At 43.4% G+C, this 27,340-nt stretch overlaps 2 protein-coding genes and 1 pseudogene across 5 annotated transcripts; all 3 read right to left on the reverse strand.

The window, feature by feature from the left end:
- Window positions 1–5,328: 5,328 nt before the first annotated feature.
- LOC146575382 (deoxyribonuclease-1-like) lies at window positions 5,329–10,026 on the reverse strand (annotated as a pseudogene). Its single transcript, XR_014892116.1, has 10 exons — window positions 9,893–10,026; window positions 9,109–9,248; window positions 8,290–8,428; window positions 7,805–7,893; window positions 7,628–7,708; window positions 6,711–6,819; window positions 6,414–6,526; window positions 6,174–6,328; window positions 6,005–6,098; window positions 5,329–5,525 (listed from the first exon to the last, which is right to left on the reverse strand). The product of XR_014892116.1 is annotated as a deoxyribonuclease-1-like (transcript).
- A 1,399-nt stretch (window positions 10,027–11,425) lies between these two features.
- On the reverse strand, window positions 11,426–20,658 carry LOC146575383 (uncharacterized). 2 transcript variants are annotated; one of them, XM_085270037.1, is made up of 3 exons: window positions 20,534–20,658; window positions 13,501–13,578; window positions 11,426–12,675 (listed from the first exon to the last, which is right to left on the reverse strand). In XM_085270037.1, the coding sequence occupies exons 2-3, from the start codon at window positions 13,516–13,518 to the stop codon at window positions 11,815–11,817; spliced, it is 879 nt and encodes a 292-aa protein (XP_085126163.1). In that variant the 5' UTR covers window positions 13,519–13,578; window positions 20,534–20,658; the 3' UTR covers window positions 11,426–11,814. The 2 variants fall into 2 exon arrangements, with proteins under 2 accessions (XP_085126163.1, XP_085126164.1); XM_085270038.1 differs by having other exon boundaries at window positions 20,442–20,576.
- A 2,744-nt stretch (window positions 20,659–23,402) lies between these two features.
- LOC146575384 (uncharacterized) lies at window positions 23,403–27,068 on the reverse strand. 2 transcript variants are annotated; one of them, XM_085270052.1, is made up of 4 exons: window positions 26,925–27,068; window positions 25,711–25,816; window positions 25,120–25,522; window positions 23,403–24,250 (listed from the first exon to the last, which is right to left on the reverse strand). In XM_085270052.1, exons 2-4 carry the CDS (start codon window positions 25,726–25,728, stop codon window positions 24,240–24,242), a joined length of 432 nt encoding a protein of 143 aa, XP_085126178.1. In that variant the 5' UTR covers window positions 25,729–25,816; window positions 26,925–27,068; the 3' UTR covers window positions 23,403–24,239. The 2 variants fall into 2 exon arrangements, with proteins under 2 accessions (XP_085126178.1, XP_085126179.1); XM_085270053.1 differs by lacking the exon at window positions 26,925–27,068 and adding an exon at window positions 26,616–26,890.
- Window positions 27,069–27,340: the final 272 nt, after the last annotated feature.

The raw sequence follows: 27,340 nt of genomic DNA on the forward strand, positions 1-27,340 counted from the left end.
TTAAAAATCACAGGTTAACATATGTGGTGAACACATTTCAGCTTTACAGGAGTAACTGAAGATGACTGAAAATAATCTTTAATGAATACATTGTTTCTTCTTTTGTGTAGGGGAGACCGGGGATAGTTGTAACGTGGGTCAGTTGTAACACTTCCAGTTTCTCCAATCAGGGCTAAGTTTCAAATGATGTGATTCATCCTGTGCATGCCCAACTCAGTTCTGCTATCACACGTGGAAAATCAGCACATTTTGTCAAACACAGACAATTTAACATGAAAAAAAGTAATTTGTATGCCAAAAAGTAAGTTTTTCTACTTTATTTCAATTTCTAATAGCATTATCTGCTTTGCAGTTAAACTCATCAAACTTAAATTGTGTTATTTGTATGTCTATGGGGATATATTCTGTGTAGGTCTTTAGTGCTAGAGTTTTAGCTGTTGGCTGTAATGTTAGCTAGTTCATGGCTATAGGAGTCGGGGTCAGTTGTAACAATAACGCAGATGTTACAACTTACCACACTATTACTTTAACTTATATTAAACAAGTTGGGGCAACGACATCAGCAGAGAGAGGTTCACTGGTCGCATTTGTATATGCGGTTAATGCCATTGGCAACACAATTCCTCCACTGTTTGTGTTCCCACACATACATTATGCAGACCACTGTGTCAGAGATGGACCAGTAGGAAGCACTGGTAGTGGAAATAAATCAGGATGGGTGCAAGAAACAGATTTCCTCATCTTTCTGAAGCACTTTGCAAACCACACCAAGGTAAGCCATGAAAAAAAGTAATGGAATTGCGATGCTGGTGCACAGCTACATTTTTTCAGCTTCATTGTTATGTTCAAAGTTGGTGCAAGAGTTGTAGGTTATAATGCCCACTGAGCCAATGAGGCCAAACTCAAGGAAGACCAACCAAAATTAATGAAATATTCAGTTGCAGAAAATTCCATAATTTGCGGATATACCCAACAGTAATTTAATAATTGGAGGTGACTTTAACCTAGTATTAGACCCATATTTGGATAAATCCTTGTCCAAAAAAATCACACCGTGTAAAAGCAGTAATTTTATTAAAACATATATGAAGAATATGAATATCTGTGATGCGTGGAGAATTTTAAATCCATCAGGCAGAGAGTATTCTTTCCACTCCCACGTACACAATAGCTATTCAAGGATTGATTATTTTTTGGTGGATGGAAAAATGCTCCCCCTAATTCGAAATGCAACCTATCATAATATTATTATCTCTGATCACTGCCCCGTTACTTGCTCCTTTGCACTTAGTAACCCCATTAAAACATACAGAAATTGGAGATTTGACCCACAATTACTGAACGATTCAGAATTTAAACAATATATAAACTCTCAGATGTCTTTATTCTTTGATATAAACGATAATGCTGAGACCTCTCCAGATATACTATGGGAAACGTTTAAAGCTTATATCAGGGGGTTTATAATATCATATCAAGCATCACGGAACAAAAGGAATAAATTAGAACAGCTAAATTTAGAAAAAAGAATCCACGAACTGGACGTCAATAATGCAATGGCTCCTTCTTTAGATAAGTATAATACTATTTGTGCACTAAAATATAAACTAAACCAAATATTATCTATTAATATTAATAGAACTTTCACTTTTGTGAGACAGAACTATTTTGAATTTGGGGATAAACCCCATAAGTTGCTAGCCAGACAACTAAAGAAACTAGAAAATGATAGAGCGATTCATAAAATCAGAACAAGTAACGGAAATCTGGTCACATCACACAAAGATATTAACGATAACTTTAGACAGTTTTATGAATCCCTCTATACTTCTCATCCCACTGCAGGGCCTAATGAAATGCAGGAATTTTTAGATAAATGTGATCTTCCTGTGTTAGACCAGACAAATGCCAATATTTTGAACGCTAAGATCACAATTGAAGAAATTACAAAATCTATCGGATTACTAAAAAACAACAAGAGTCCAGGCCCTGATGGGTTAGGGAATGAGTTTTATAAATACTTTAAGATCAAATTAAGTCCATATCTATTTAAATTATATAATCATGCATACAAAATGAGCACCCTACCTCCAACATTGAATGAAGCAACTATTATAGTACTTCCAAAAAAAGGCAAAGCAACGGAGGAAGTGGGATCATATAGACCTATTTCTCTATTAAATTCTGATCAAAAAATTCTGGCTAAAATACTAGCGAGTAGACTTAATACAGTAATAGATAAATTGGTGCATTCAGACCAAACAGGTTTCATTCCAAACAGGAGTTCTTTTAATAATCTTCGACGTCTATTTAATATAATCTATTCCCCCAAGGTACAACAGGACCTACTTATACTTAGCTTGGATGCCGAAAAGGCATTCGATCATGTGGAGTGGTCCTACCTCTTTGCAGTCCTAGAAAAATTTCAACTGGGACAAGATTTCATCTCTTGGATAAAACTACTTTATAATAATCCCACAGCCAGAATTCTTACAAATCAGACATTATCAACTCAGTTTAAACTCAGCAGAGGTACAAGACAAGGATGCGCTCTTAGTCCATTATTATTTGCCCTGGCTTTGGAACCCTTAGCACAGACAATTCGAACTCATATGGATATACACGGTTATGATACAACATACACTTCTAATTCTATATCGCTCTATGCTGACGACATATTATTATACATAACAAAACCATTAATATCCCTCCCAGCAATTCTCTCCGTGATTGATAAATTCAGTACTTTCGCAGGCTACAAGATTAACTGGGGAAAAAGCGAAATACTGCCCATTAAATTAGAGAATAAACAATGGCTTACATCTCTCCCATTTAAAATAACCTATGAAAAAATCACTTACTTGGGCATTACAATACCAAAAAACTACAGCTCCCTAATGAAAGAGAATTTTCTTCCCTTACTGGAGAAACTTAAAAATAACATTCAGTACTGGAGGACACTTCCTATTTCTTTAATAGGGAGAGTGAATTCAATAAGAATGGTATTCCTCCCGCAGTATTTGTATCTGGTTCAAAACATCCCAATTTTCTTGCCCAAATCTTTTTTTAAAAAGATGGACGCCATCATTATGCCATTCATATGGAATTATAAAACACATAGAATAAAAAAAGACCACCTATGCAAACATAGATCCCTTGGTGGACTTACACTACCTAACTTTATGTACTACTACTGGGCATCAAATTTAAGAATAATTTCCCTTCTATTGGATGACACAGCAATACTCCCTAACGGCTTACAGATGGAGCGGGAGGATTGCCTTCCTTACTGTGTTGGTGGAATACTACTCTCTCCTATTCTTTTGACAAACTCATATTACAATTCGAATCCAGTGATTTATAATACCGTACAAATTTGGAGACAAATAATTAAGCACTTCAAATTGAAAAAACTATCAATGTGTACATCCATTACAGCTAACCCCTCTTTCCTTCCATCATGTGTAGACGGAGCTTTCAATATATGGCAGGAATTGGGAATTTGTAAATTAAAAGATTTATACCTAAATGATACTTTTATGTCATTCCAACATTTAAAAGATAGATTTGGATTGCCTCACAGTCATTTTTTTAGATATCTTCAACTAAGAGACTATATCCGTACATACCTGCCACAATTTGAAAACATATCGTCCGATCCTTTGGACAGATGTCTTAGTGATGGAAGGGGGTTTGAACAGAGAATTTCATTATTTTATAATTCAATACAGGAGATGAGTATACCTTCAACTACTTCAATCAAAGAGGAGTGGGAAAAAGATTTTGGGACTCTCCTATCAGAAGATTTCTGGCAGGAGGCCTTACACAACATAAATACGCCTTTTATTAATTCCCGTCACTGTTTAATTCAGTACAAAATTATACACAGACTACACTATTCAAGGGAAAAACTTCACAAAATGTATCCAGAGTGTTCCCCCCTCTGTGAAAAATGCAAGATACACTATGGAAATCTGTTACATTGTTTTGCACTATGTCCAAGGCTTCAGGGTTTTTGGTATGATATTTTTACTTATATGTCTAATATTTTTAAAAGTAAGATTGAACCAAACCCGACAGTAATCATCTTTGGGATTTCCAACGAAACACAAAATTTACAACACTCTCAAAAAAGGTTTATGGCATATGCTTTGATTATTGCAAAGAAATTGATCCTGCAGCTTTGGAAAGGCAATGAGACTCCTGTATTAAAAATGTGGCTTACTGAACTTATAAACACTCTTCACCTTGAAAAAATAAGATATAGTATGAATGACAATGTAAAAGATTTTGAATTAATCTGGCACCCTTTACTTATATACCTTGGGAAAATATAAAACTTTGTTTACTTGTTTCTCTTCCCTTTTGCCGACAGCCGGGGTATTGGGACCCCTTATGGGTGACTGCGGGGTTTTTTTTTTTTTTGTTTTGTTTTTTTTTTGTTGTTGTTGGTGTTGTTTATTATTTGCCTTGTTAGTTTAGAGAAAAAAAGGAGCATAAGCTATGTTATGTCAATTTGTAAAAACTACAATCATGATACTTGCTCTCAATAAAAATATTTGAAACAAGAAAATTCCATAATTTGTCTTTTTTGGGGGGTTGGAATATGTTCAAAAGCTAGATTTCTGCATTCTGTCACACACACACACACACACACACACACACATACACACACACACACACACACACACACACACACACACACACACACATACACACACACAGCTACATAAATGGCTCTAAGTGCATTCATGTGTTGAATAAACAAAGATTACATGTTAATGTTTTGTTAGTACTCTTATTTCATTTTGTTACATTTTACCCCAGGATATGTTACAACTAACCCAGACTATGGGGTTAATTGTAACATTTCACTCTTCGTGTTTGAGGCCATACCATGTAATGGGTAATTGTGCTGCAGAGAAAGTAGCTGCACTATTTAATAGCAGAGACATGTAAATACTTTGCATTACATTTTGAATCCACTACCTTAAAAGAGCTCCAATTTACAGACAGAAATGTCAAAGATGTGACAACTATCCCCGGTCTCCCCTACAGATGTATTACTCTACCGCTCTTTTATGTTTTTTCAACATTTTTGGCTCAGTTTTGCAGGTTAGTGTTTTGCTGTGTGTCTGAGCTGTTTTGGGAAATTAATTAAAAAACTTTAAACTCTGAAGACATTTAAGCAGACAAAAGAAGTGAAATAAAATACAAACGCGTTATTAAAGGTTTCCAAATCAACAAAGGGTCTCAGTAAATGTTCCAGACAAATGTGCTCCACTGCAACAAGAAGCCGAATTCTTTACAACACACAAGTTTTCAGTGAAATTCTTTTAGTGGCTTTATTGTGCATTTGCATTTCATGAAGCTGTGGCTGACAGTAGTCCCCAACTGAATGATCATTGTGCTGGCTGCAGATTGAGCACGATGTGTGGAAAGCTTGTGGAAGTCACGGTTCAAGCAACGTGAGCCTAACCGCTCAGCTTCACCTCCACGGGGAAGTGGTCGCTGACAGCCAACGCCTGAGAGACAGAGAAACCGTTCTTTTAGTGGCTCACAGTTTGTGCTGCAGACGGCTTCAGTTTCCACAGGTTTCTTTCCAGTGCTGAAAAACAACGTGCCTGCATGGTAATGCCATCACTACAGTATACACTGCATTATGATTTTGTTTGCATCTCTGTGGTCGTTACTACAGCCACTGCTTTACAAAGTTGCTCGATTTTCTGTAGCTCAAAGCTGATATTAAAAAAGCAAAAGTGCTTTAAAACTGCATGATTTCTGATGGGGCGACTGCTTTGCCCTTTGTGTAGAATGCCTCTCTTCTGATTGGAGCTCAGTAAACATTTTGCTGACGAGTCTATGGTCTCAGTTGCAGTGAATACAACATTATGTTAACTTTTTATATTGACGTTTCCATTAGTGTCAGCGGGGAATGAGGCAGGTTGTGCTTTTTAGTTCAAATGAATTCTTACAGAGATAAGGATTGAAATTCATCTGTTACCAGATCTTGTTTGAGATTCAGGTCCGTCATGTAGTTATACACCTTCGCACTATCTTTCACCACTCCTCTCATCATGTCCGCAGTGACCACAATCCTGCAAACACAGAAAGATGATTAGAGTTTAGAGTTTGCGTGCACACATCAGAACGACCTGCCACAATCTGTCTACCTGTCGTAAGGGCAGACAGTTTGCGACACGGTAGTGTCGGCCGCATCAGTGATCAGCCAATGGAAAGTCTTGTCAGTGAAGATGCGGATCTGCTGCCAGTCAGACCCGGACACATAACTACAGCCTGCGTTGAAGTCACCCAGCAGCACGATGTCCTGCAGGGAGAGTAGTGTGAGTCGCATTTACCGAATGTGTGTTTTTCCACCAAATAAATGATTTTTACTTGTAGGCTGTAAATACATCATTGTTCCAGCGAGCGCGGACATCTGCCACCACGTCATAGAGAGCATTTAGCTCCCGAACAGCTGATTCTGGGGAGGTGTGCTGAGGGATCAGAGTAAAGTCTCTCACAGCTACAGAAGAGAAGGGAACGAAGGAGTGTTGACAGTGACGGAGGCGCTTACACCGCATGAGAATGATAAAGGACTAGTGACTAACATGTCCCAGGAACTACCACGCACAAATGTTTGAATGAGGATCCACATCATTATCAGTGTGATGCAGAAACAGCTGTATAACTCGAGCCACAGCACCTACCAGTGTGTTTGGAGGAGAACATTACGACAAACGGCTCCCTGCTAAAGGCGTCTTGTCCAGTTTCCTGTCGTCATAGGTGTAGCTTTTTGCCACCGATACCAGCGCCTCCCTGTGGAGAAAATCACCACCTTTTCATTTGCTGCCAGTGTGTACTTCATTTTTAAACATGTCCAGTTGCTTCTCGGGACAAATTTATTGTAGTTCTGCTTTTCCCCTTTTTTTAAATCACTTCTTCTGAATTCTGAGTGTGTATAAGATGTATGTTTATGCCAGAACAAAGACGGAGGATTTGCCGTTAAATTACTTCAAACATGCCTCAAACACTACAAACATGCTGGAAATATAAATTTTTAATCAAGTTGTTTTGAATGGTTATTTGAGAAACTTATGGGAGGTTCTTTAACCCTCTGAGGTCTAAGTGATGATGATGATCCAACACCAATCCTGACTTTAACCCCGGGCAACGTGAACAAGTCATTTTTATTTTTGTTAAATTGTTTGGCTTTAAGAAACAAAGAAAACAATCAAACTATTCACATTCTGCCATGAAAAAGACTTTTTCCCTTTCTACAAAATACATATTTAGAGCAAGAACTAAAAATGCTTTTTACACGGCATCACTGCAACGAACCATGTGTTGTTGCAAACAGCCGCCCCTCCCTGAGCCTGACTCTGCCGGAGGTTTCTTCCTGTCAAAAGGGAGTTTTTCCTTCCCACTGTTGCCAAAGTGCTGCTCATAGGGGTCATTTGATTGTTGGGTTTTTCTCTGTATGTGTTATTGTAGGGTCTACCTGACAGTATAAAGCGCCTTGAGGCGACTCTTGTTGTGATTTGGCGCTGTGTAAATAAAATTGAACTGAATAAATATCATTTCACTGTGTGTAGAGTAGAGACTTATTTTTTTCATCGTGGTGCACCTGTAAAGGAAGAGATATCGCTCTTTATAGGTGCTCGCACCGAGAGGCTCGCTGACGATGTATTTGTACTGAGGAGAATCTCTGGGGGGAAACAAACACACACTTTTATGTTTCCATACGTTTGCATTTCATGCTCAGTGTTACTCTGAATGTTCCATGTTCGGTGTGTGGACTCACTTGTTGACGTACTCCATGAGTTTTTGGGTTGCTGAGAGATCACTGTCTCTGACCTCTTGGATCAGAATGACGTCATAGCGTTGGACAATCTGCAAAACACACATAAAAAATGAAAATGAATCAGCTGATTGTCCATCTTGCAACATCACGTTTGTTTATATTTTACCTTGCACGAAAAAATTCATGTGTTAAGCTTTAGATTGTAAAGGCAACGCTACAGCTGTTGCACATCCAGTTATTTCATTGATCATTCCTTAAGCATAGAGGTGGGAATATTCTGGGAATATTCAGGTTTACTTCTGCAACAGGCCAAATCATCCAAAGCATTTCTCAAAATTCAGTTCAAACTATTTCAAAACGCACACACAAGATAACACTTCTGGATTGGTTTTGAAAGCACTCTGACCCAAATTGCATTACAAATGGGTGGATGTAAACATTTTGTACAAACTGTCATATCTACCAAAGAGGGAAAAGTCCCAGACCTTGGTAATGATGTTCATCAGAGTGGTGTTGGAGGCTTTGGTGTCTCCGAAGGATTTGATGTTAAAGGCTCCCAGCAGCAGCGAGTTAGAGAGATGCAGCAAGGTCAGAAAAAGCCCCAAAGTGCCCACCAAATGCATCCTACACCAAACAGGTCACATGTTAAAAATGACTTAGAAATCACATGAAACACTGACGCTTACAAATGATTTCATATTTATTTTACACGTATGTAAGCTAATGACTTCCCAGGTTATCAGGTTAATAATTTCCAGTTCCTGTGCATTAAAAACCGATTTGCAGGCTGAAGTAAGGCCTTTCCTTTCACTCCATATTTCTCTGTCATAAAGTCCAGTTTAACATGGAGGTTAGTCCAAAACAAAGCGGCTCATGTTCCACCATCTGCTGAGAGCTCATGACATGAGAGTGAGAGACCAAACACCTGCTCCTCTGGATGTATTTTTGGCAGTTTATCTAACATGCTATTTAGCGCGTCGCTATTTGCAGCATGTTGCAAGGCTTGGTAAAATATTATCCTTTTAGGACAATATATTACTCTGTTGCCCTGGTTACACCGTCCTGGAGCTGTTGTGGAAGACCAAAGGTTGCCAAATATGGAAACAGAGAGCTGCATTTATACTGTGATGGTTTGCATGTGCTGCTGAAATGTGTTTGTAAACGCACAATTACTGCAGGAAAAATGCACAAAAGTTACTGTAATGCTGCTGTAGCCTGAAACATCCACTCTAAACAAGAAACTGGCTCACAGTATTGCACCGAATACAGCTCAGATGTTTTTGTAGCGAGTGAGAGGTCCATACCTGCTCCTGTATGTCTGCACGGTGGAGACGCCTGAACTCGTGAATCTTCTGAAAGCTCCTGAAAAGCTTCTGAGCAGAATGGCGACCAGTGTCTCTTTTGAGGTTTTTATCTACCTGCAGGCGCATGTGACTGCAGGGTGCTGGGGAGGAGTACAGAGAAAAGGTGTGTTGTGGATGGGGTACAGATTTCAGGCTTTCAGGTTCTCACATCCCAAGATTGCAGTGCAACAAGGATAACGTTGCAACCTCAAATTCTTTTCTGCTCGTCATACAATAAAAACACTTCAGCATTGTTTTAACTTGCTGTTGTCCTGTTTGGCATTTGTGTGAAGTTCTGTCACACTTCACAAATGAACTCAGAATGAGTGTCGCAGTGTTGGGATGACCTTAAACTTTGGCAAAATCCTTACGGAAACTGAAGAAATTCCTTCAAGCAGTTTGAAAGATGCCTTGTTCATGAGAGCAGGGACAGACAAAACATAATATCTACTCTAGGTCTGCTCCAGCAGAGACACGTAACAGTCATTAGCAATAACAACAGTAATATTGCTACAGCCTTGTTAAACTATCATCTGTCCCAGTGTTATATCTTGAAATCAGACCTTCAAAAACCTTCCGATAGGCTGATACAACACAAGTATGCCACCGTCTCCACCTTATTGGTCAGAAAGTTTTTCTTCCCAGTTGTAGCTGAACAAACAGAACCCATTCACTTACAATGCATTCAAGCTTGACAACACAATAATACACTTTAGTGAAGTTTCATAAAAGTGCTCATACTTACAGCATGTTACAGTTGTCATGTTACTGATGAGGGTTAAGCTCTATGTTTTTAACATTGTAATCAGATCTGCCAGGTCGGTGCTTAGACATATACCGGTGTCCACTACACCCAGCCTCCTGACTCTTTCTTTACTGCCAGCTGTCGAGAATCTGATGCCTCAGCAAATACTGAATAAATTTCGGTGCCACCGCTGCTGTCCACATTCATGCTCCCGTCAGGGTAAACCATAGTTTCCCAAACTTTCCATGTATTTTAAACTTGAGAATCCAAGTGAAGCCAAGATGTTTGCTGACTATTAGTCTTGTTTATGAAGTAGACAAACGAATTTTGTGTAGAAAGGATGAGGGCTCAGTGTGCGCGTGAGGAAAGCTTGCACGAGAGGAAATCTCCACTGGGACATGGAAAACTACCACATACTGACCTAAAGAGCAACGAGTACAGAGGGAGAAACAGCAGGAAGTGCAGCTTAACCACAGATTTGTAGCCACTCTTGCAGTTTAAACCAAAGACCAACAGAGAGTTGCACTAGGGCCAAAGTAGCAGGATCATTTTCTGTATTTGACTTTTGGTTATATGCACATGTGACCTGATGGGGACTGCAGATGTGCAGTATCTGCACCTTGTATTTTTCTCTAACATCCATAAACATGCACACTCTGGTAAAACTAATTAAAGTTAAATACTTCTTTGTAAGATGTTTAATAAAGAATGATAAAATGGAAAAGTGCCATGTGTGTAGCTAAAAATAAGCCCCAGAGCGAACGGCAAGGCTGCAGTCTGGGAACCGGCGGGGCGGTCACCGCTGGGATGTGCTTATCAGAGTGTGGAAAGTTGTGGACTTTAAAGTGTTGAACTTTGATGGATAACCAGTCGTGTCTCAGATCAAACGTGCAGAATAAAATCTTTGCCATAACTGTTGGCATGAGAGTGATGCTCATTATCCCTTCTGGCAACATTTTGAATAGCACCATCTGGTCAAGCAAGGCCATGTGACACACTGAGCTCGTGATACTGGTTTTGGGCGGCAGTGATACGGACACTACTGGACTGAAACTGGTTTGAGAGTCTGCTAAAACGACAGCATGTAAGGACACAATGACTGTGTTTTAGTAAGTGTTTACCTGTTTTACTAAATGTACTTAAGAACTGCTGAGACCGTTTATAAACCTGTGTTTAAATTTCAAGAAAAGAATGATGCATTTGCATTTCTGTATTAATAGTTGGAACCGAGGAGGAAATATGAATATGAATGCAGCTGCATCGTTTTTTGCATTCATGATGTCGTTTTATTCAAATCAGTTTGTGTTAAATGCCCCAGACAACAAATCTGTTGTCGGTTTAATTTCAGAAAGGATGGCGCCACATCATGTGATCATTACAGCATATGTACAGATCTAAATGCATTTCATGTCCTATTATAGTTTTATTCACTTCAGATTAGCATCAAAGTTGTAGCCGCGTCTTTGCCCATTATGAGCCATAAAGTTGGACACTGTTGGAGACTGTTCTGCTGGTGATAAATGAAACGAGACGATCGTTTAAAAGGATTTTATTTTGAAATCTAACACCCATGTAGAGCTAACATTGATCGTAATAACATCGTAATAACATCGTAATAACATCGTAATAACATCGTAATAACATCGTAATAACATCGTAATAACATCTTTACAGTTTGTGTAAACCCAACAGAAACCATGTTGTCCCAAAACGCTGCGTTTGTGTCCCATATGTAACACCATGTATTATCCAACTTATTTCACATGGTTTAACTTGAACTTTAAAAACTACAATAAAGTTTTGCTGTATTACCAGTAACAAATCTTTTATATACACATTAGCTTGTTTAAAAAAACTGACTGAATTACCTCTAAACTGGTTCTAGGCTTTGTCACACTGGTCGCACTGGTGCGTGTCCATGGTCAGTAAGTGTAGGGTTGACTTAAGCTCGAGTTTGTGTAAACTGAACTGCTGCACGTATCAGCGTCTGTTGGCGTGTTTCTGGGGTCGCTGGCTGGAGGCTTTCCCAGAAAGGTCACATGCGGCGCCAGCTTGTGTGTCGCCAAGCTCGACTTCAAAGCAAAAGCCCTCCCACACTGGTCACACTTGTGTGCTTTAACTCCACTGTGGACCAGTTTATGTCTCTTTAAGTTGCTCTGATGATTAAAAGCCTTTCCGCACTCCTCACATGTGTGGGGTTTTTCTCCGCTGTGGACCATCTCATGGATTTTTAAGTGGCTCATCCGAGTAAAAGCCTTCTCACACTGGCTACATGCGTATGGTTTGACTCCTCTGTGCAGGCGCTGATGAGTTCTCAAGCTGCTCATCAAACTAAATGTCTTTCCGCACTCCTCACATATGTGGGGTTTTTCTCCGCTGTGGACCATCTTATGGGTTTGTAAGTGGCCCATCTGAGTAAAAGCCTTCCCACACTGGCTACATGCATATGGTTTGACTCCTCTGTGTAGGCGCTGATGAGTTCTCAAGTTGCCCATCAAACTAAATGTCTTTCCACACTGGTGGCACATGTGTGGTTTGACGCCGCTGTGGCTGAGGTGATGTGTTTTTAAGTTGCTTTTCCGAGTAAAAGTCTTTCCACACTGGTCACAACTGAAGGGCTTTTCCCCACTGTGGATGCGCTGGTGTCTTCTGAGGTGACACGGGGCATGAAACTTCTTGTTACACTGATCACACCTGTAGTGCTCAAGTAAGTTTGCACTTGAGTGAGCATCTTCAGCCAACTGAGAGCACTGAGGTGTTGGGCTCTCTTTGGCGTCTTGTTCCTACAGCAACAAAGACACAGGCAGGGAGTCAGAAGCTTAATAAGTGTTTGAGTTAAATCTTGTTTTGTCGTGCCGGCCTCTCTCTGACTCTGACACTGTATTATTGCATAAAATACATTTAAACAAGTGCATCGCTGATTGCATCTAGTGGACATCGGTTCTACCAGCTGATTGCCCTGCTCAGTCTTTACGCCCGACCCAACGAGGGACAATCAAATGCAGAGGGGACAGTGCGACTTCACCCGTGCACTTGCATCTCTTGCACACAGTCCTCATTTACAAAGTGCTCTGCAAATCACCCCGTCCCTGTTACAGTGCAGCGAGCCAAAAATGAACCATTTAGTCCTTGGTGTAAGACCAGGGGTGTCGAACTCCAGGCCTCGAGGGCCGGTGTCCTGCAGGTTTTAGATCTCACCCTGGGTCAGCACACCTGAATCAATTGATTAGTTCATTACCAGGAGAACTGGAAGTCATTTAACCATTTAAATCAGCTGTGTTGGAAATAAGGAAAGGTCTAAGAGGTTGAAGCCTTCGTCTTTCCATTTACTATTTTCTTTTCTTAACATGCATTTAGTTTCTCATGTTCTGGAAAACTGTAAATAATTACTAAAGGGTGGTAGTTAACAATAATCATAATGATATAATGACAATAAATGATGATCATTCATGAAAGTTGTACTGATAGACTTTTCACGTTTCCTAAAAGCAGCTCGGCCTTGGTTTGCACGGCACTTCCAGATGTGTTTATAAACTACGAACAATTTCACGTATAAAAGTCTGTAAAATGTTCGGACTCATGATTTATAAAAACGATGTTTTTCTCACCGTGTGTGAAGAAAACATTTTCTTCTTTCCAAGATGGCCGACTACGTTCCTCCGTCAGACTGCTCGACCCACCAACACCTGCCAGGAAAGAGCTTTATTAGGCTCCGGAGCCGAAATGCACATTAAAGTCACTTTACATCCAGATGACTTAGACCGTCCTAAGATAATAAACTTTTAGCCTGGTCTAGATTCTCTAGACCTCTATCATACTCACTGCCGTGTATATCCCCCCCGACGCTAATGCTAGGTTGGCCATGAAAGAACTTTCTGCAGCCATTAACAAACACCAGAATAAACACCCCGAGGCTGCTTTTATTGTTGCTGGCGACTTCAACCACACCAACTTAAAGACAGTCCTCCCCAGATTCCACCAACATGTCTCCTGCCACACCAGAGGAGACAAGACTTTAGACCATGTGTATTCCAACCTGGCTGGAGCCTACAAAGCCACACCCCTCCCCCACATTGGACAATCGGACCATCTCTCCATGTTCCTCGCACCTCGGTATTCACCACTCATCCAACGTGTGAAACCTGCTGTGAGGACAATTAAAGTGTGGCCAGAGGGGACAGAGGCAGTGCTCCAGGACAGATTTAAAAACACAGACTGGAATATGTTCACCCACACAGACCTGGACCAGTACGCCTCATCTGTACTGGATTACATCTCCAAAACCACAGACAGTGTCACCACCCAGAAACGGATCACCATGTACCCCAACCAGAAGCCTTGGATGAACCGGGATGTTCGTCTCCTCCTGAAGGCCCGCAACACCGCCTTTAGGTCAGGAGATGCACACGCCTACAGTACAGCCAGGGCTAATCTAAAGAAGGGCATGAAAAAAGCCAAACACCATTACAAAAAGAAGGTAGAAGAACACTTCTCCAACTCCAACCCCCGACGCATGTGGCAAGGACTCCAGACCATCACAGACTACAGGACCACCAAACCCTCCCCCGCATCCTCTGATGTCTCCTTCCTCAACGAGCTCAACAACTTTTATGCTCGTTTTGAGCGAGGGAACCCCACAACCACAACCGAAGCAGACGTGACGCCAGACCACCAACCTCTGACTCTCTCCCCCACCGATGTAGGAGCGGTGCTGAGCAGGATCAATGTCCACAAGGCTGCAGGTCCCTGATGGCATCCCCAGGCGTGTTCTCAGAGCGTGTTCTGGGGAGCTTGCAGGAGTGCTCACAGACATATTCAACCTGTCCTTGGCCCACGCTGTGGTACCGGCCTGCTTCAAATCCACCTCCATCGTCCCGATACCCAAAAACTCCAACCCATCTTGCCTCAATGATTACCGCCCAGTAGCACTCACCCCCATCATCACTAAGTGCTTAGAGCGACTGGTCCTAGCACACTTCAAATCCTGTCTCCCCCCCACCCTGGACCCCCACCAATTCGCATACCGCCAGAACAGGAGCACAGAGGATGCAGTCTCCATCGCACTGCACTCTGTCCTCTCACAGACGTTGCGAGCGGAGGCAGAAGAGAGGCAGGCGGGGAGGCCTGTGGGCACGGCTAAAGACTAGTCCGTTTAAACCACCACTCCCGATCATATTCCTCTCCAACGCCCGTTCAATCCGTTACAAACTGGATGAGATACGACTGCAGATCGCCACTCGACGGACTTTTAATAACTGTTCGTGCATGATTTTCACTGAAACCTGGCTGGACAGCGCCATTCCCGATGCGGCTATTGATCTAGCAGGCCGCACCGCCTATCGAGCCGACAGGTCTGCGGACTCGGGTAAGAAGACTGGCGGGGGGCTGTGCATCTATATTAACAACTTTTGGTGCACGAACGTCACGGTAACGGAAAGACTGCAGTACAGAGGTAGAACTGTTGGTGTTAAAGTGCCGTCCATTCTATCTCCCTCGGGAATTTTCTGCCGTTTACATCTGCGCTGTTTACATTCCACCAGATGCTAATGCTAAGCTAGCGTTAGCACAATTGAGCAGCAGCATCAATAACAGCCTGGTAGCACACCCGGACAGTGTCTTTATTGCGGCTGGGGATTTTAACCACGCGGACCTGAAATCTGTACTTCACAATTTCCACTGTAATGTGAAGTGTGCTACCAGAGGAGATAGAACGTTGGACCAGGTGTACACCAACATGGCGAATGCGTACAGAGCCCAGGCTTATCCCCACCTGGGTCTGTCAGACCATCTCTCCCTTCTGCTACACCCAATATACACACAAAAGATCAAGAGCACTGGGATTACAACCGAAACCGTGAGAACATGGCCGCAGGATGCTATTCCGATGCTTCAGGACTGTTTCCACTGCACAGACTGGGAGGTATTCAAGGTGCAGGACACTGACAATCGTGTCGCATTGGACAGTTACACCTCCACTGTCTTGGACTACATCTGTTTCTGTGTGGACAATGTAACAACTTGGAAACGATTCCGTGTGTTCCCTAATAATCCACCCTGGATGACACACGGAGTTCAACAACTTATTCGAACAAGGAACAACGCTTTCAAATCCGGGGACCAGGAGGCATACAGTGCTGCCAGGGCCAACCTGAGAAGAGGCATCAAGACTGCCAAGCAGCAGCACAGGAGGCGTATCGAGGCCGGGTTTGAGAACAACACAAACCCAAGGCAGGTCTGGGAGGGCATCAGGGCTATCACGGACTACAAAAGAAGAACACCATCACCCTCAGCCGACAGTTCTACTCTGGCTGAGGATCTAAATCTCTTTTATGCCCGTTTTGATAGGGAGAACACCGACCCTGTCCTGTCCCCTCTCCCCTCAACCGACCCTGCTCCGGTCCTGAGCACTCATGAGCTGAGGCGTGTGTTCCGGAGCATTAACACCAGGAAGGCGGCCGGGCCGGATGGAGTGCTGGGCCGGGTGCTAAAAGACTGTGCTGCGGACCTGGCGGACGTCTTCACCTCTATATATAACACCTCGTTGTCCTGTTCACTGGTACCATCCTGTTTCAAAGCAGCAACCATCGTTCCCATCCCAAAACAGTCAAATGTCACATGTCTGAACGATTTCAGACCTGTGGCACTCACCCCCATTCCCGCCAAATGCCTGGAGAGACTGGTCATTAAACACATCAGAGCTGCTTTTCCACCATCCCTGGACTCGCACCAGTTTGCATACAGGGAGAACCGGTCAACCGAGGATGCGATCGCCACAGTGCTGCACACATTACTAAAGCACTTGGAACACAGGAACACCTATGCACGGCTCCTCCTTGTAGACTACAGCTCGGCTTTTAATACCATCCGGCCATACAAACTCCGTCCCAAACTCCACCAACTGGGACTTAACTCCTCTCTGTGCAACTGGATTGTGGACTTCCTCACTAACCGTAGACAGAGTGTCAGAGTGGGTAAGAACACCTCTTCCACCCTTGTGGTCAACACCGGTGCCCCTCAGGGGTGTGTTCTGAGCCCTCTGCTATACACTCTCTTCACCCATGACTGTATTTCCTCCTGCGCGTCCAATCTCATTGTTAAGTTTGCAGATGACACTACAGTGCTCGGACTTATATCCAACAATGATGAGACAAACTATAGGACAGAGGTGCAACAACTAGAGTCATGGTGCCACGACAATAACTTGGTCTTAAACACCAAAAAGACCAAGGAGATCATTGTAGATTTCCGGAAGAGGGGTCATAACAACCATCTGCCTCTCTTCATTGGCAGTGAGGCGGTGGAGAGGGTGAGCAGTTTTAAATTCTTGGGGGTAACTGTGACCGAGGACCTGTCCTGGGGCAACCATATCACCTCAGTTGTACGGAAGGCCCAACAGCGCCTCTACTACCTGAGGAGACTGCGGAGCGCACACATTCCCAGATCTCTGATGTTGAACTTCTACAACTGTGCCATCAGCAGCGTTCTGACGTATGGATTTCTAGTGTGGTTCCCCAGCTGCACCAAGGCCGATCAGCAAGCACTCCAGCGGGTGGTGAAAGAAGCTGGCAGAATTATTGGAACAAGTCTGCCAGAGATCAGTAATATCTTCCCCACTCGCTGTCTGAGGAGGGTGCACAGTATCCTGCGGGACCAACATCACCCTGCGCGCCACCTTTTCCATCTGCTGCCCTCAGGGAGAAGGTACAGGTCTATACAGGCCAGAACATCCAGACTGGCCAACAGCCTGTATCCACAGGCTGTGAGGCTCCTGAACTCTCTGCCCCCCTCTCACGGACAATAACCATATCCAACTTCTTAATAGCAATGAACTGGTCTGCATTGGTGCATCATATCTTTATTCTCTTCCCCCTCCTGCCCCCCCCTCTTTCTTAAATAGATAACTATCATATCTGATATCATATCTCACAGTACAATAATATTGAATGGGTGCATTGTTGTATTTTGTCATGTTTCTCAGGTCTTTGTCTGAATTTCTACGAACATTATTGCTAAGGATTGTCTTATTGCATTGGAGTCACACTGGGTTAAATATGTACACTTGGGTTTTAAGGGGTATTTATTATTTTCTTCTTTTTTTGGGTTGTATGGAAGCCCCAAACGCAATTTCATTGTTCTTGACAATGACAATAAATAAATACTACTACTATACTACTACTACACCTGGACAACAACAACACCTACGCCAGAATGCTGTTTATAGACTTCAGTTCAGCATTCAATACAATCCACCCCTCACAACTCATCAGGAAACTGACAGACCTGGGCATCAGTTCCCTCATCTGCAAATGGTTACTGGACTTCCTGACCAACCGCCCCCAACATGTCCGGCTGGATAACCACTGCTCATCTACCATCACAATGAACACCGGTGTACCACAAGGCTGTGTGATGAGCCCTTTCCTCTACTCCCTCTTCACCCACGACTGCAGACCTGCTGATGGTTCCAACACCATCATTAAGTTTGCAGATGACACCACGGTGATTGGCCTCATCAGTGACAACGATGAGGCCGCCTACAGGGAGGAGGTGGATCGTCTGGCTGAGTGGTGCGACAGAAACAACCTGCTGCTTAACACCGAGAAGACCAAGGAGCTCATCGTGGACTACAGAGGGAATGCTGACCCACATCCACCCATCCACATTAAGGGGACGGCTGTGGAGCGTGTGAGCAGCTTCAAGTTCCTGGGAGTCCACATCTCCGAGGATCTCACCTGGACGACCAACTGCTCCAAGCTGGTCAAGAAGGCTCACCAGCGCCTCTTCTTCTTGAGGACTCTGAGGAAGAACCACCTGTCCTCAGACATCCTGGTGAACTTCTATCGTTGCACCATCGAGAGCATCCTGACCAACTGTATAACAGTCTGGTACGGGAACTGCTCTGCCTCGGACCGGAAGGCGTTGCAGAGGGTCGTGAAAACTGCCCAGCGCATCGCCGGAGCACCACTTCCTGCCATAAAAGACATCTACAGGAAGCGGTGTCTGAAAAGGGCTGGGAAAATCATCAAAGACCCCAGTCACCCATCACATGGACTCTTCACCCTCCTGCCCTCTGGGAGGCGCCACAGGAGCCTCCGGACTAAGACCACCAGGTACCGGAACAGCTACTTCCCCACAGCTGTCAGACTCCTGAACTCTGCCTCCTGACCCACGTTAAACTCATGGACTGAACATACACACACCCACAATGGACAACTGTACCCTCAAACACACAATAATAACATGGACTGAACCACCACTCACAACCACTAGCACTTTATATAGCCTCTGTAGAAACTATCTACACCCTCACTTATCTTAACTGCACTACTGTATAGCTCTGTGTAAATAATCATTCTGTACATACGATAATTTTTAATCCTACAACTGTTTACAACTTGCATAGTTCCCATTTCTGTATAGCTGTATATCCCAGATTCTGTAAAGTTCTTTATTTCATATTCTGTATAGTTTTTCATATTTATATCCTGTTCATATCCTGTACATAGCTTGTACTCACTACAGCCTGTACATACTTATAGTTATAGAATATTCACAACATACTTCATACCGTGTACATTATAACATAATAGACCCATTTCTGTAATATACTTACATATCTATATTATTGCTAATATATATTGTAATATATCTATGTCACTAAAGCACTTCTGGATGGATGCAAACTGCATTTCGTTGCCCTGTACCTGTGCATGTGCAATGACAATAAAGTTGAATTCTATTCTATTCTATTCTATTAAACTGAGCTGATGGCAAGACGGAGGATCAGAGGACTTGAAGCTTTAAATAATCCCTCAAGGAGACAGGTCTAACCTTTCCTTTGAAATATCTCTGAGGTAGCATGGACAACATACACGTGCAGATGAGAAATGACACCCTGATTCAATCATTCCCTCTCTGTAAACACTTTAACTGGGAAGCCAAGCTAAAGGTTAAATGATCAGCGGCTGTAGGTTTAGCTGTGCTCGTATGCCCGGACAATACAAATATATAAATAAAGAACTGCACACAAACACAATTACACTACTTGATCTGTTACAACCGAGCGACATTACTTGTCAGCATCTGGAATCATGGAACTCTTTGGTCACGGTGAAGGAACAGTGTGCAGGGCTGTTTTTAAAATGAGGTTTTTCACCAAGCATCCTGATGGGCTCTTCCCAAGAGTTAGTGGACAGATTGGAGGTCATGTTCCCAACAAGCAGCAACTGGTGCCGAGGATGAAAGGAACCATGAATGTGCTCAAAGCTAGATTGCGAAACCGCGATATCAGAAACACATCCTGCATGTGCTGAACTTGCTTTCTAGCAAAGCACCCTGGTTTGCAGTGTCCCAGGTGTAGGCCAGCACTGAGGATTGTTCTCCAGTCACTGTACACACAGTTTAAGGGAGGACAGCAGTTCCTACTTTGAAGGTAAACCTTAAATGATCAGCAGCCATGAGTTTAGTTGTGCTCGTACAAGTTATTGTCTCCAGTGTCTCTGCGGGTCCCTAACACTCCCTCACAAACACACCTGAGCTGGGAACATACCTGAGGGAGAGCAGCAGATGACAGCATGCAGGAGACAACAAACTAATCTAAACATATAAAACAACTCCAACCAACATCAGCTTGGTGGTTACCTTTGGAGGAGCCCAGCCCATGAGCTGTGCTGTGATGACTTATGGTGAACAGGTGTGCCAACAACTAAGAGCCGAGACAGAGCCTCTTAAAGCTGTAGGACAAAAAACAGCACGTCCAGAGCACCTGAAGGCCAGAAGGTGGCAGCAGCAAACGGGTGTCAGGTACAATCTTCAGCTTCCATAGTATCTACAGATCATACACTCCTCCCTTTGCTCAGTGTTTTCACCTTCAGCACATAAATAGGCATGCACACAGCACAGATAACAAGCAACTGTGTACGGCTCTTCAAAAAGCTGGTTCTCTGATGATCCGACTCTCCATGTAAACAGAGCTTTTCATGTTATGCTACATTTTGAATTTGATTAGATGCAGAGCGTTCAAACTCAGCTTTAATGTCACTTTAAAGTGAAAATCCAAGGCACAGATGTACGGGCCTGTTGCCTTGACTCCCCTCTCCTCGTGGTACCTCCTATAGAATAGAATAGAATAGAATAGAATAGAATTCAACTTTATTGTCATTGCACATGCACAGGTACAGGGCAACGAAATGCAGTTTGCATCCATCCAGAAGTGCTTTAGTGATATAGATATATTACAATATATATTAGCAATAATATAGATATGTGAGTATATTACAGAAATGGGTCTATTATGGTATGTTATAATGTACACAGTATGAGGTATGTTGTGAATATTCTATAACTATAAGTATGTACAGGCTGTAGTGAGTACAAGCTATGTACAGGCTATGAACAGGATATAAATATGAAAAACTATACAGAATATGAAATAAAGAACTTTACAGAATCTGGGATATACAGCTATACAGAAATGGGAACTATGCAAGTTGTAAACAGTTGTAGGATTAAAGATTATTGAATGTACAGAATGATTATTTACACAGAGCTATACAGTAGTGCAGTTAAGATAAGTGAGGGTGTAGATAGTTTCTACAGAGGCTATATAAAGTGCTAGTGGTTGTGAGTGGTGGTTCAGTCCATGTTATTATTGTGTGTTTGAGGGTACAGTTGTCCATTGTGGGTGTGTGTATGTTCAGTCCATGAGTTTAACGTGGGTCAGATGTCAGGAGGCAGAGTTCAGGAGTCTGACAGCTGTGGGGAAGAAGCTGTTCCGGTACCTGGTGGTCTTAGTCCGGAGGCTCCTGTGGCGCCTCCCAGAGGGCAGGAGGGTGAAGAGTCCATGTGATGGGTGACTGGGGTCTTTGATGATTTTCCCAGCCCTTTTCAGACACCGCTTCCTGTAGATGTCTTTTATGGCAGGAAGTGGTGCTCCGGCGATGCGCTGGGCAGTTTTCACGACCCTCTGCAACGCCTTCCGGTCCGAGGCAGAGCAGTTCCCGTACCAGACTGTTATACAGTTGGTCAGGATGCTCTCGATGGTGCAACGATAGAAGTCACCAGGATGTCTGAGGACAGGTGGTTCTTCCTCAGAGTCCTCAAGAAGAAGAGGCGCTGGTGAGCCTTCTTGACCAGCTTGGAGCAGTTGGTCATCCAGGTGAGATCCTCGGAGATGTGGACTCCCAGGAACTTGAAGCTGCTCACACGCTCCACAGCCGTCCCCTTAATGTGGATGGGTGGATGTGGGTCAGCATTCCTCCTGTAGTCCACGATGAGCTCCTTGGTCTTCTCGGTGTTATGCAGCAGGTTGTTTGTGTCGCACCACTCAGCCAGACAATCCACCTCCTCCCTGTAGGCGGCCTCATCGTTGTCACTGATGAGGCCAATCACCGTGGTGTCATCTGCAAACTTAATGATGGTGTTGGAACCATCAGCAGGTCTGCAGTCGTGGGTGAAGAGGGAGTAGAGGAAAGGGCTCATCACACAGCCTTGTGGTACACCGGTGTTCATTGTGATGGTAGATGAGCAGCGGTTATCCAGCCGGACATGTTGGGGGCGGTTGGTCAGGAAGTCCAGTAACCATTTGCAGATGAGGGAACTGATGCCCAGGTCTGTCAGTTTCCTGATGAGTTGTGAGGGGTGGATTGTATTGAATGCTGAACTGAAGTCTATAAACAGCATTCTGGCGTAGGTGTTGTTGTTGTCCAGGTGTGAGAGGACAGAGTGCAGTGCGATGGAGACTGCATCCTCTGTGCTCCTGTTCTGGCGGTATGCGAATTGGTGGGGGTCCAGGGTGGGGGGGAGACAGGATTTGAAGTGTGCTAGGACCAGCTGCTCTAAGCACTTAGTGATGATGGGGGTGAGTGCTACTGGGCAGTAATCATTGAGGCAAGATGGGTTGGAGTTTTTGGGTATCGGGACGGTGGAGGTGGATTTGAAGCAGGCCGGTACCACAGCGTGGGCCAAGGACAGACTGAATATGTCTGTCAGCACTCCTGCAAGCTCCCCAGAACACGCTCTGAGAACACGCCCGGGGATGCCATCGGGACCTGCAGCCTTGTGGACACTGATCCTGCTCAGCACCGCTCCTACATCGGTGGGGGAGAGAGTCAGTGGGTGGTGGTCTGGCGTCACGTCTGCTTTGGTTGTGGTTGTGGGGTTCCCTCGCTCAAAACGAGCATAAAAGTTGTTGAGCTCTATGCCTGCATCATTGGTGGGAGGGGCTAAACTAATAAGAAACAAGACTAATTTCACTTTTACGGTTTCACGTCCTGAAATCAAACCAACTTAAGAACACTTTCTGTGCACATAAGTACAGTATATCATCTGTGAGTGGAAATACTGAGGTCTGTGGGGTTTTTTTACTTTCCACCGCTACACTGATGGTAGACGATGAGTTTGACTGCCAGCACTTCAACTTCATCAAATCTGTATAATTAATGTGTGTTCCTCAAACATGAGGAGCTACAAGTCAGAGAGCTTTACTGTTTCACTGACCATCAGTACAAACTGAAGTTATAAACAGGATTTTATTTTTAACCTATGGAAAAACACTGGAAGATCATTACATGTGACATGTTGTAGCTACATTGCACCGCCTAAACACGAAAGAAGCCAAGTCGTTCCAAAATGTTGCATCGTGTCATAATACATGATGTTCAGATGTTAACACACGATCCAATAGTACAACTCAACCAAACTTTAAACACTGCTAAAAATACAGCTTTACTGCAGTACTATATGTACAGATGTGTTGATTCCATGCAACAACAACAACAACAAAAGAAAGAAAAAAAAATACAGTGAATACAAAAAATATACAATTTAAGATTCAAAAAGTTACCGTAGTATCAGATTTCTTTCAACTATAAATACTAAACTGCTGGGGGGGAGGGGGGGGGGCACTTTTTCCTATAAGCAGCTAATCAATTACTTAAGAGAAGCAGTCAGTTTAATAAGCAGTTAAAAGCAGTTTTAGCTTTCACTTGGTGATCTGATTACTTTCTGGATGTTTTACTACTGGTCAGGTTCAATTGATGGGAGATCTGAATGCGCACCTCAATCAGTGGGACATTAAAACTGTTCAAAGTTAGAAACGCAAGTGACCAAATGTTCACTGTGACACTTTAGAAATTACAGATACTGCAGATCACAGAAAAGAAAAGAAGACATTTGAGTTCTAGGAACCCCCAACTCCCGGTTTTTCCTGTCTGTGGGTGACTCCATGGACTTTTAATGAGCCTCTGAGGAGAAACATCTTCCAAGTTCTTCTCAGTACTTCAGTTGGGGCCTGCTGTGAAGAAGCCGATAAAGAACAGTGGCTACTACAGCGCTGCATGCATCTGCTTCAGTCTGCAACTAAAACAAAGACAAAGTACGTTAGGGTTGTCTGTCATTTTATGCTGGGAATAGTTCACTGGTGACACAGAGTCTAAGACAAGAGGTTAAATTCCTGGTACTCTCCCACTTTACTTAACTTCTAGGATGAGAGGTCAAATTGGCTTCATTTCAAAAACAACCGTGACCTGGACGCAGACATTACAACACATTAGAGCACTTCGCTCTCACACTGGAGGCCTACTTGTTGTTCGTGGAGTATTTAAAAGTAGAATGGGAGGCAGAGCCTTCAGTTTTCAGGCCCCTGTGCAATCAGCGCCCAGTTTGGATTTGGGAGACAGGCACCCTCTCTACTTTTAACATCACACTTAAAACTTGAGAAGAAGAACAAAAACAGGGCCCCAGCTGAAGAGCTAACTAGTGGTAGTAAAAACAACACCTTCGCTCAGAGCCACTGGCAGCACACGGAGTTTAAAGTAGGTTCATGAGACAATCCAGTGTCATGGCAGCTTTGGAAAATGTGAATAAGGTCATAAACTGTGTTTAACAGATCTCCTCTATGATACGTATTACAGAAGCACGATGCAAGAGCAAAGAGTGGGACTTTACTGAAGGAGGGGAACAAAGAAAATCATCTCAGCAAGCCACACAATTTGAGGGGAGCTGTCCAACAGCCAAAATTAGTCTGGCAGAAAAGACAGTTTTGAAGAGTATGCAGTGGCTGCGTAACCTTTATCCTGTGTGGAGCTCTTTGCAGCAGTTTAATCACACTTTTCAGATTTGAATGGTCCCCACACTGGTCACAGGACCATCTTAATCTGTGTGTGTTCTTCTAGCGTTGCTGGCTGGCTAAGAGTCTGTCCACAAAAGGTCACAGCAAAATGTCTTACTCCCAGAGTGGGACAGCTGATGTCTCCTCAAGCTTGGCAGCCAGGTAAAAGCCAGCCCGCACTCGTCACAGACGTGTGGTTTAATTCCACTGTGGAGGAGTCGATGCCTTTCCAAGATGCTCATCTGATTGAAAGTCTTCCCACACTGCTCACATGTGTACGGTCTGAGCCCACTGTGGATGACTCGATGCCTTTTTAAGCTGCTGCTCCGACAAAAAGAAGTCCCGCACTCGTCACAGCGATACAGTTTTACATCTGCGTGGATCCGTTTGTGTACTGTGAGGCGACTCTTGGTAGCAAAAGTCCTTTCACACTGATCGCAAGTGTGGGATTCATCTCCGCTGGTCGTTGGGCGAGCATCCTCGGCCTCCTGAGAGCATTCCCCGCCCGGGTCTGTTTGTCCCTATAGCGACAAAGACACAGCTGTCATGGAGCAAGCTTAATGAGTTAAACCATGTGCAGACGTGTTAGTGCCTCCATAGGATTTAAGTTCTACTGAAAATGTTTTATTCTTGTTGCGTGCTGTGCAAAGAGCGAGCCAAGTATGCTGTTTGTCTGTTACTTAATCACGTCTTTGTGTTGCTGTCTCACCATTTGTAAATAAGCCATTTTTTGCCTTCTTCAGTGGCTGAGCTGGACTAAGATGGCCGACAGCGTTCCTCTGCTCTTCCGTCGCACTCTTTTCACCTCCCAACACCTGTGGAAAAACTGATTTTAATTGGGCCAGTTTCACAGACAAGGCTTGAGCCTAGTCCCAGAATAAAACGCACATTACCGACATTTTACAAAGATTTAGTCTGTTCTGGATTAAATCAAGATGACTGCAAGATGTAGGATTAAAAACCAGTAAGGACAGCGCCACTGAGCAGGGAAGTCACTCGGATCAGTGAGGAAATGCTACGTCCTGATGAAGAGGATCAGCTTTCTGGGACTCCCTTACCTTGATGATTGCGCGTGCCAGGAGGCAGCTTTAACATTTCTTTCCCCACATTCGTTGTCAGTGTGGACAACATACGATATCTAAGTGAACTGCACAGAAACCGAAAGAGTCCCGCCCCACAAATACTGGATTTGTTAACTGAACTAATGTTTTGATTAAAAGCTTCTCAGCATCTGGAATTCTACGATTCTACGATCTTCAGAAGAGCTGGACGTCATGTCCCTGACAAGCATCAAGATGCTGATGCTGAGGATGTAGGAGGCGAAGAACTGGATTAAATTTGACTTCCCGGTTGTGTGCAATCACTAAATTAAAAAGGCAGACACTTGCGTGTTGGCAAGGTCCGACTCAACTTCAGGATTTTGCACACAAGCAAGAAAAACAGCAGATGAGTCACAGCAACTCCATATATTCAGACAAACAACATGTTTGCAACGTAGTGATGGTGACTCTCTGCAGTTACAAAACATAGCTCACAGTCTGCTTTATTAATTCTGTCATTGCAGCTGCTGCTGTACTGGATACAGCTGAACTGTGTGGTTCCCATCACACTGACCTGTCTTTCTCATTTCTCACTCAGGAAATCCACAGATCCCCGAGTGTGAACTTCAACTGCTGTTACAGAGGTCTTATCTTCTTCACGACATCCCTCTGACTTCTTCTCTTATTATTTAGAAAGCATTCATTAACTTCAGGATCTGGCATTAACCATGATGGCAAACAAGGAGACTACCATGCAGTCATAGTAAAGCTGTGAGTTGATTCTGTGGTCTTTTCTCCAAAGACACCTGAGCTACAAATATTCAAGAGGTAAACTAATCTAAACATGCAAAAGAACTCCAGCAAATGTAAACTGGGTGTTTACCTTAGAAGGAGCTCAGGCCCACCAACTCAGAGAAGCTCTGCTGTGAAGCAGCTTCGAATCCCAGAGAGATCTTTGGTGGATGAACTGCTGTGCTCACTGATGATTATGGAGAACAGGTGTGCCAACAGGTTAGCACCGTGAAGGAGCCTCTTAAAGGAGCTACGTTAAAAACCTGGAGAAAACAGTCAGAACATGCAAGTACACAGAACTGAAACAGTAAACTAAAAACTCAGTCCCCTTGAGGCTAATATGTGGAAACAGGAAATAGTTGTCAGCACTGAAGCTCCAGCTATAAATGATGTAAATCACTGGAGAAATACCAGCTTTCTGGGTTTTAATGTCAAAAGGTCATTAATGGCTCTATAAACCTGGATTGACCTGACTGATCTAGGCTCTAAGGATCTAGGCTCCCTCCT

The sequence above is a fragment of the Mchenga conophoros genome, linkage group LG4 (assembly GCF_057382185.1).
Source record: "Mchenga conophoros isolate Kocher_MC1m ecotype Shallow Benthic linkage group LG4, M_conophoros_male_GT1.1, whole genome shotgun sequence".
Lineage (NCBI taxonomy): Eukaryota > Metazoa > Chordata > Actinopteri > Cichliformes > Cichlidae > Mchenga > Mchenga conophoros.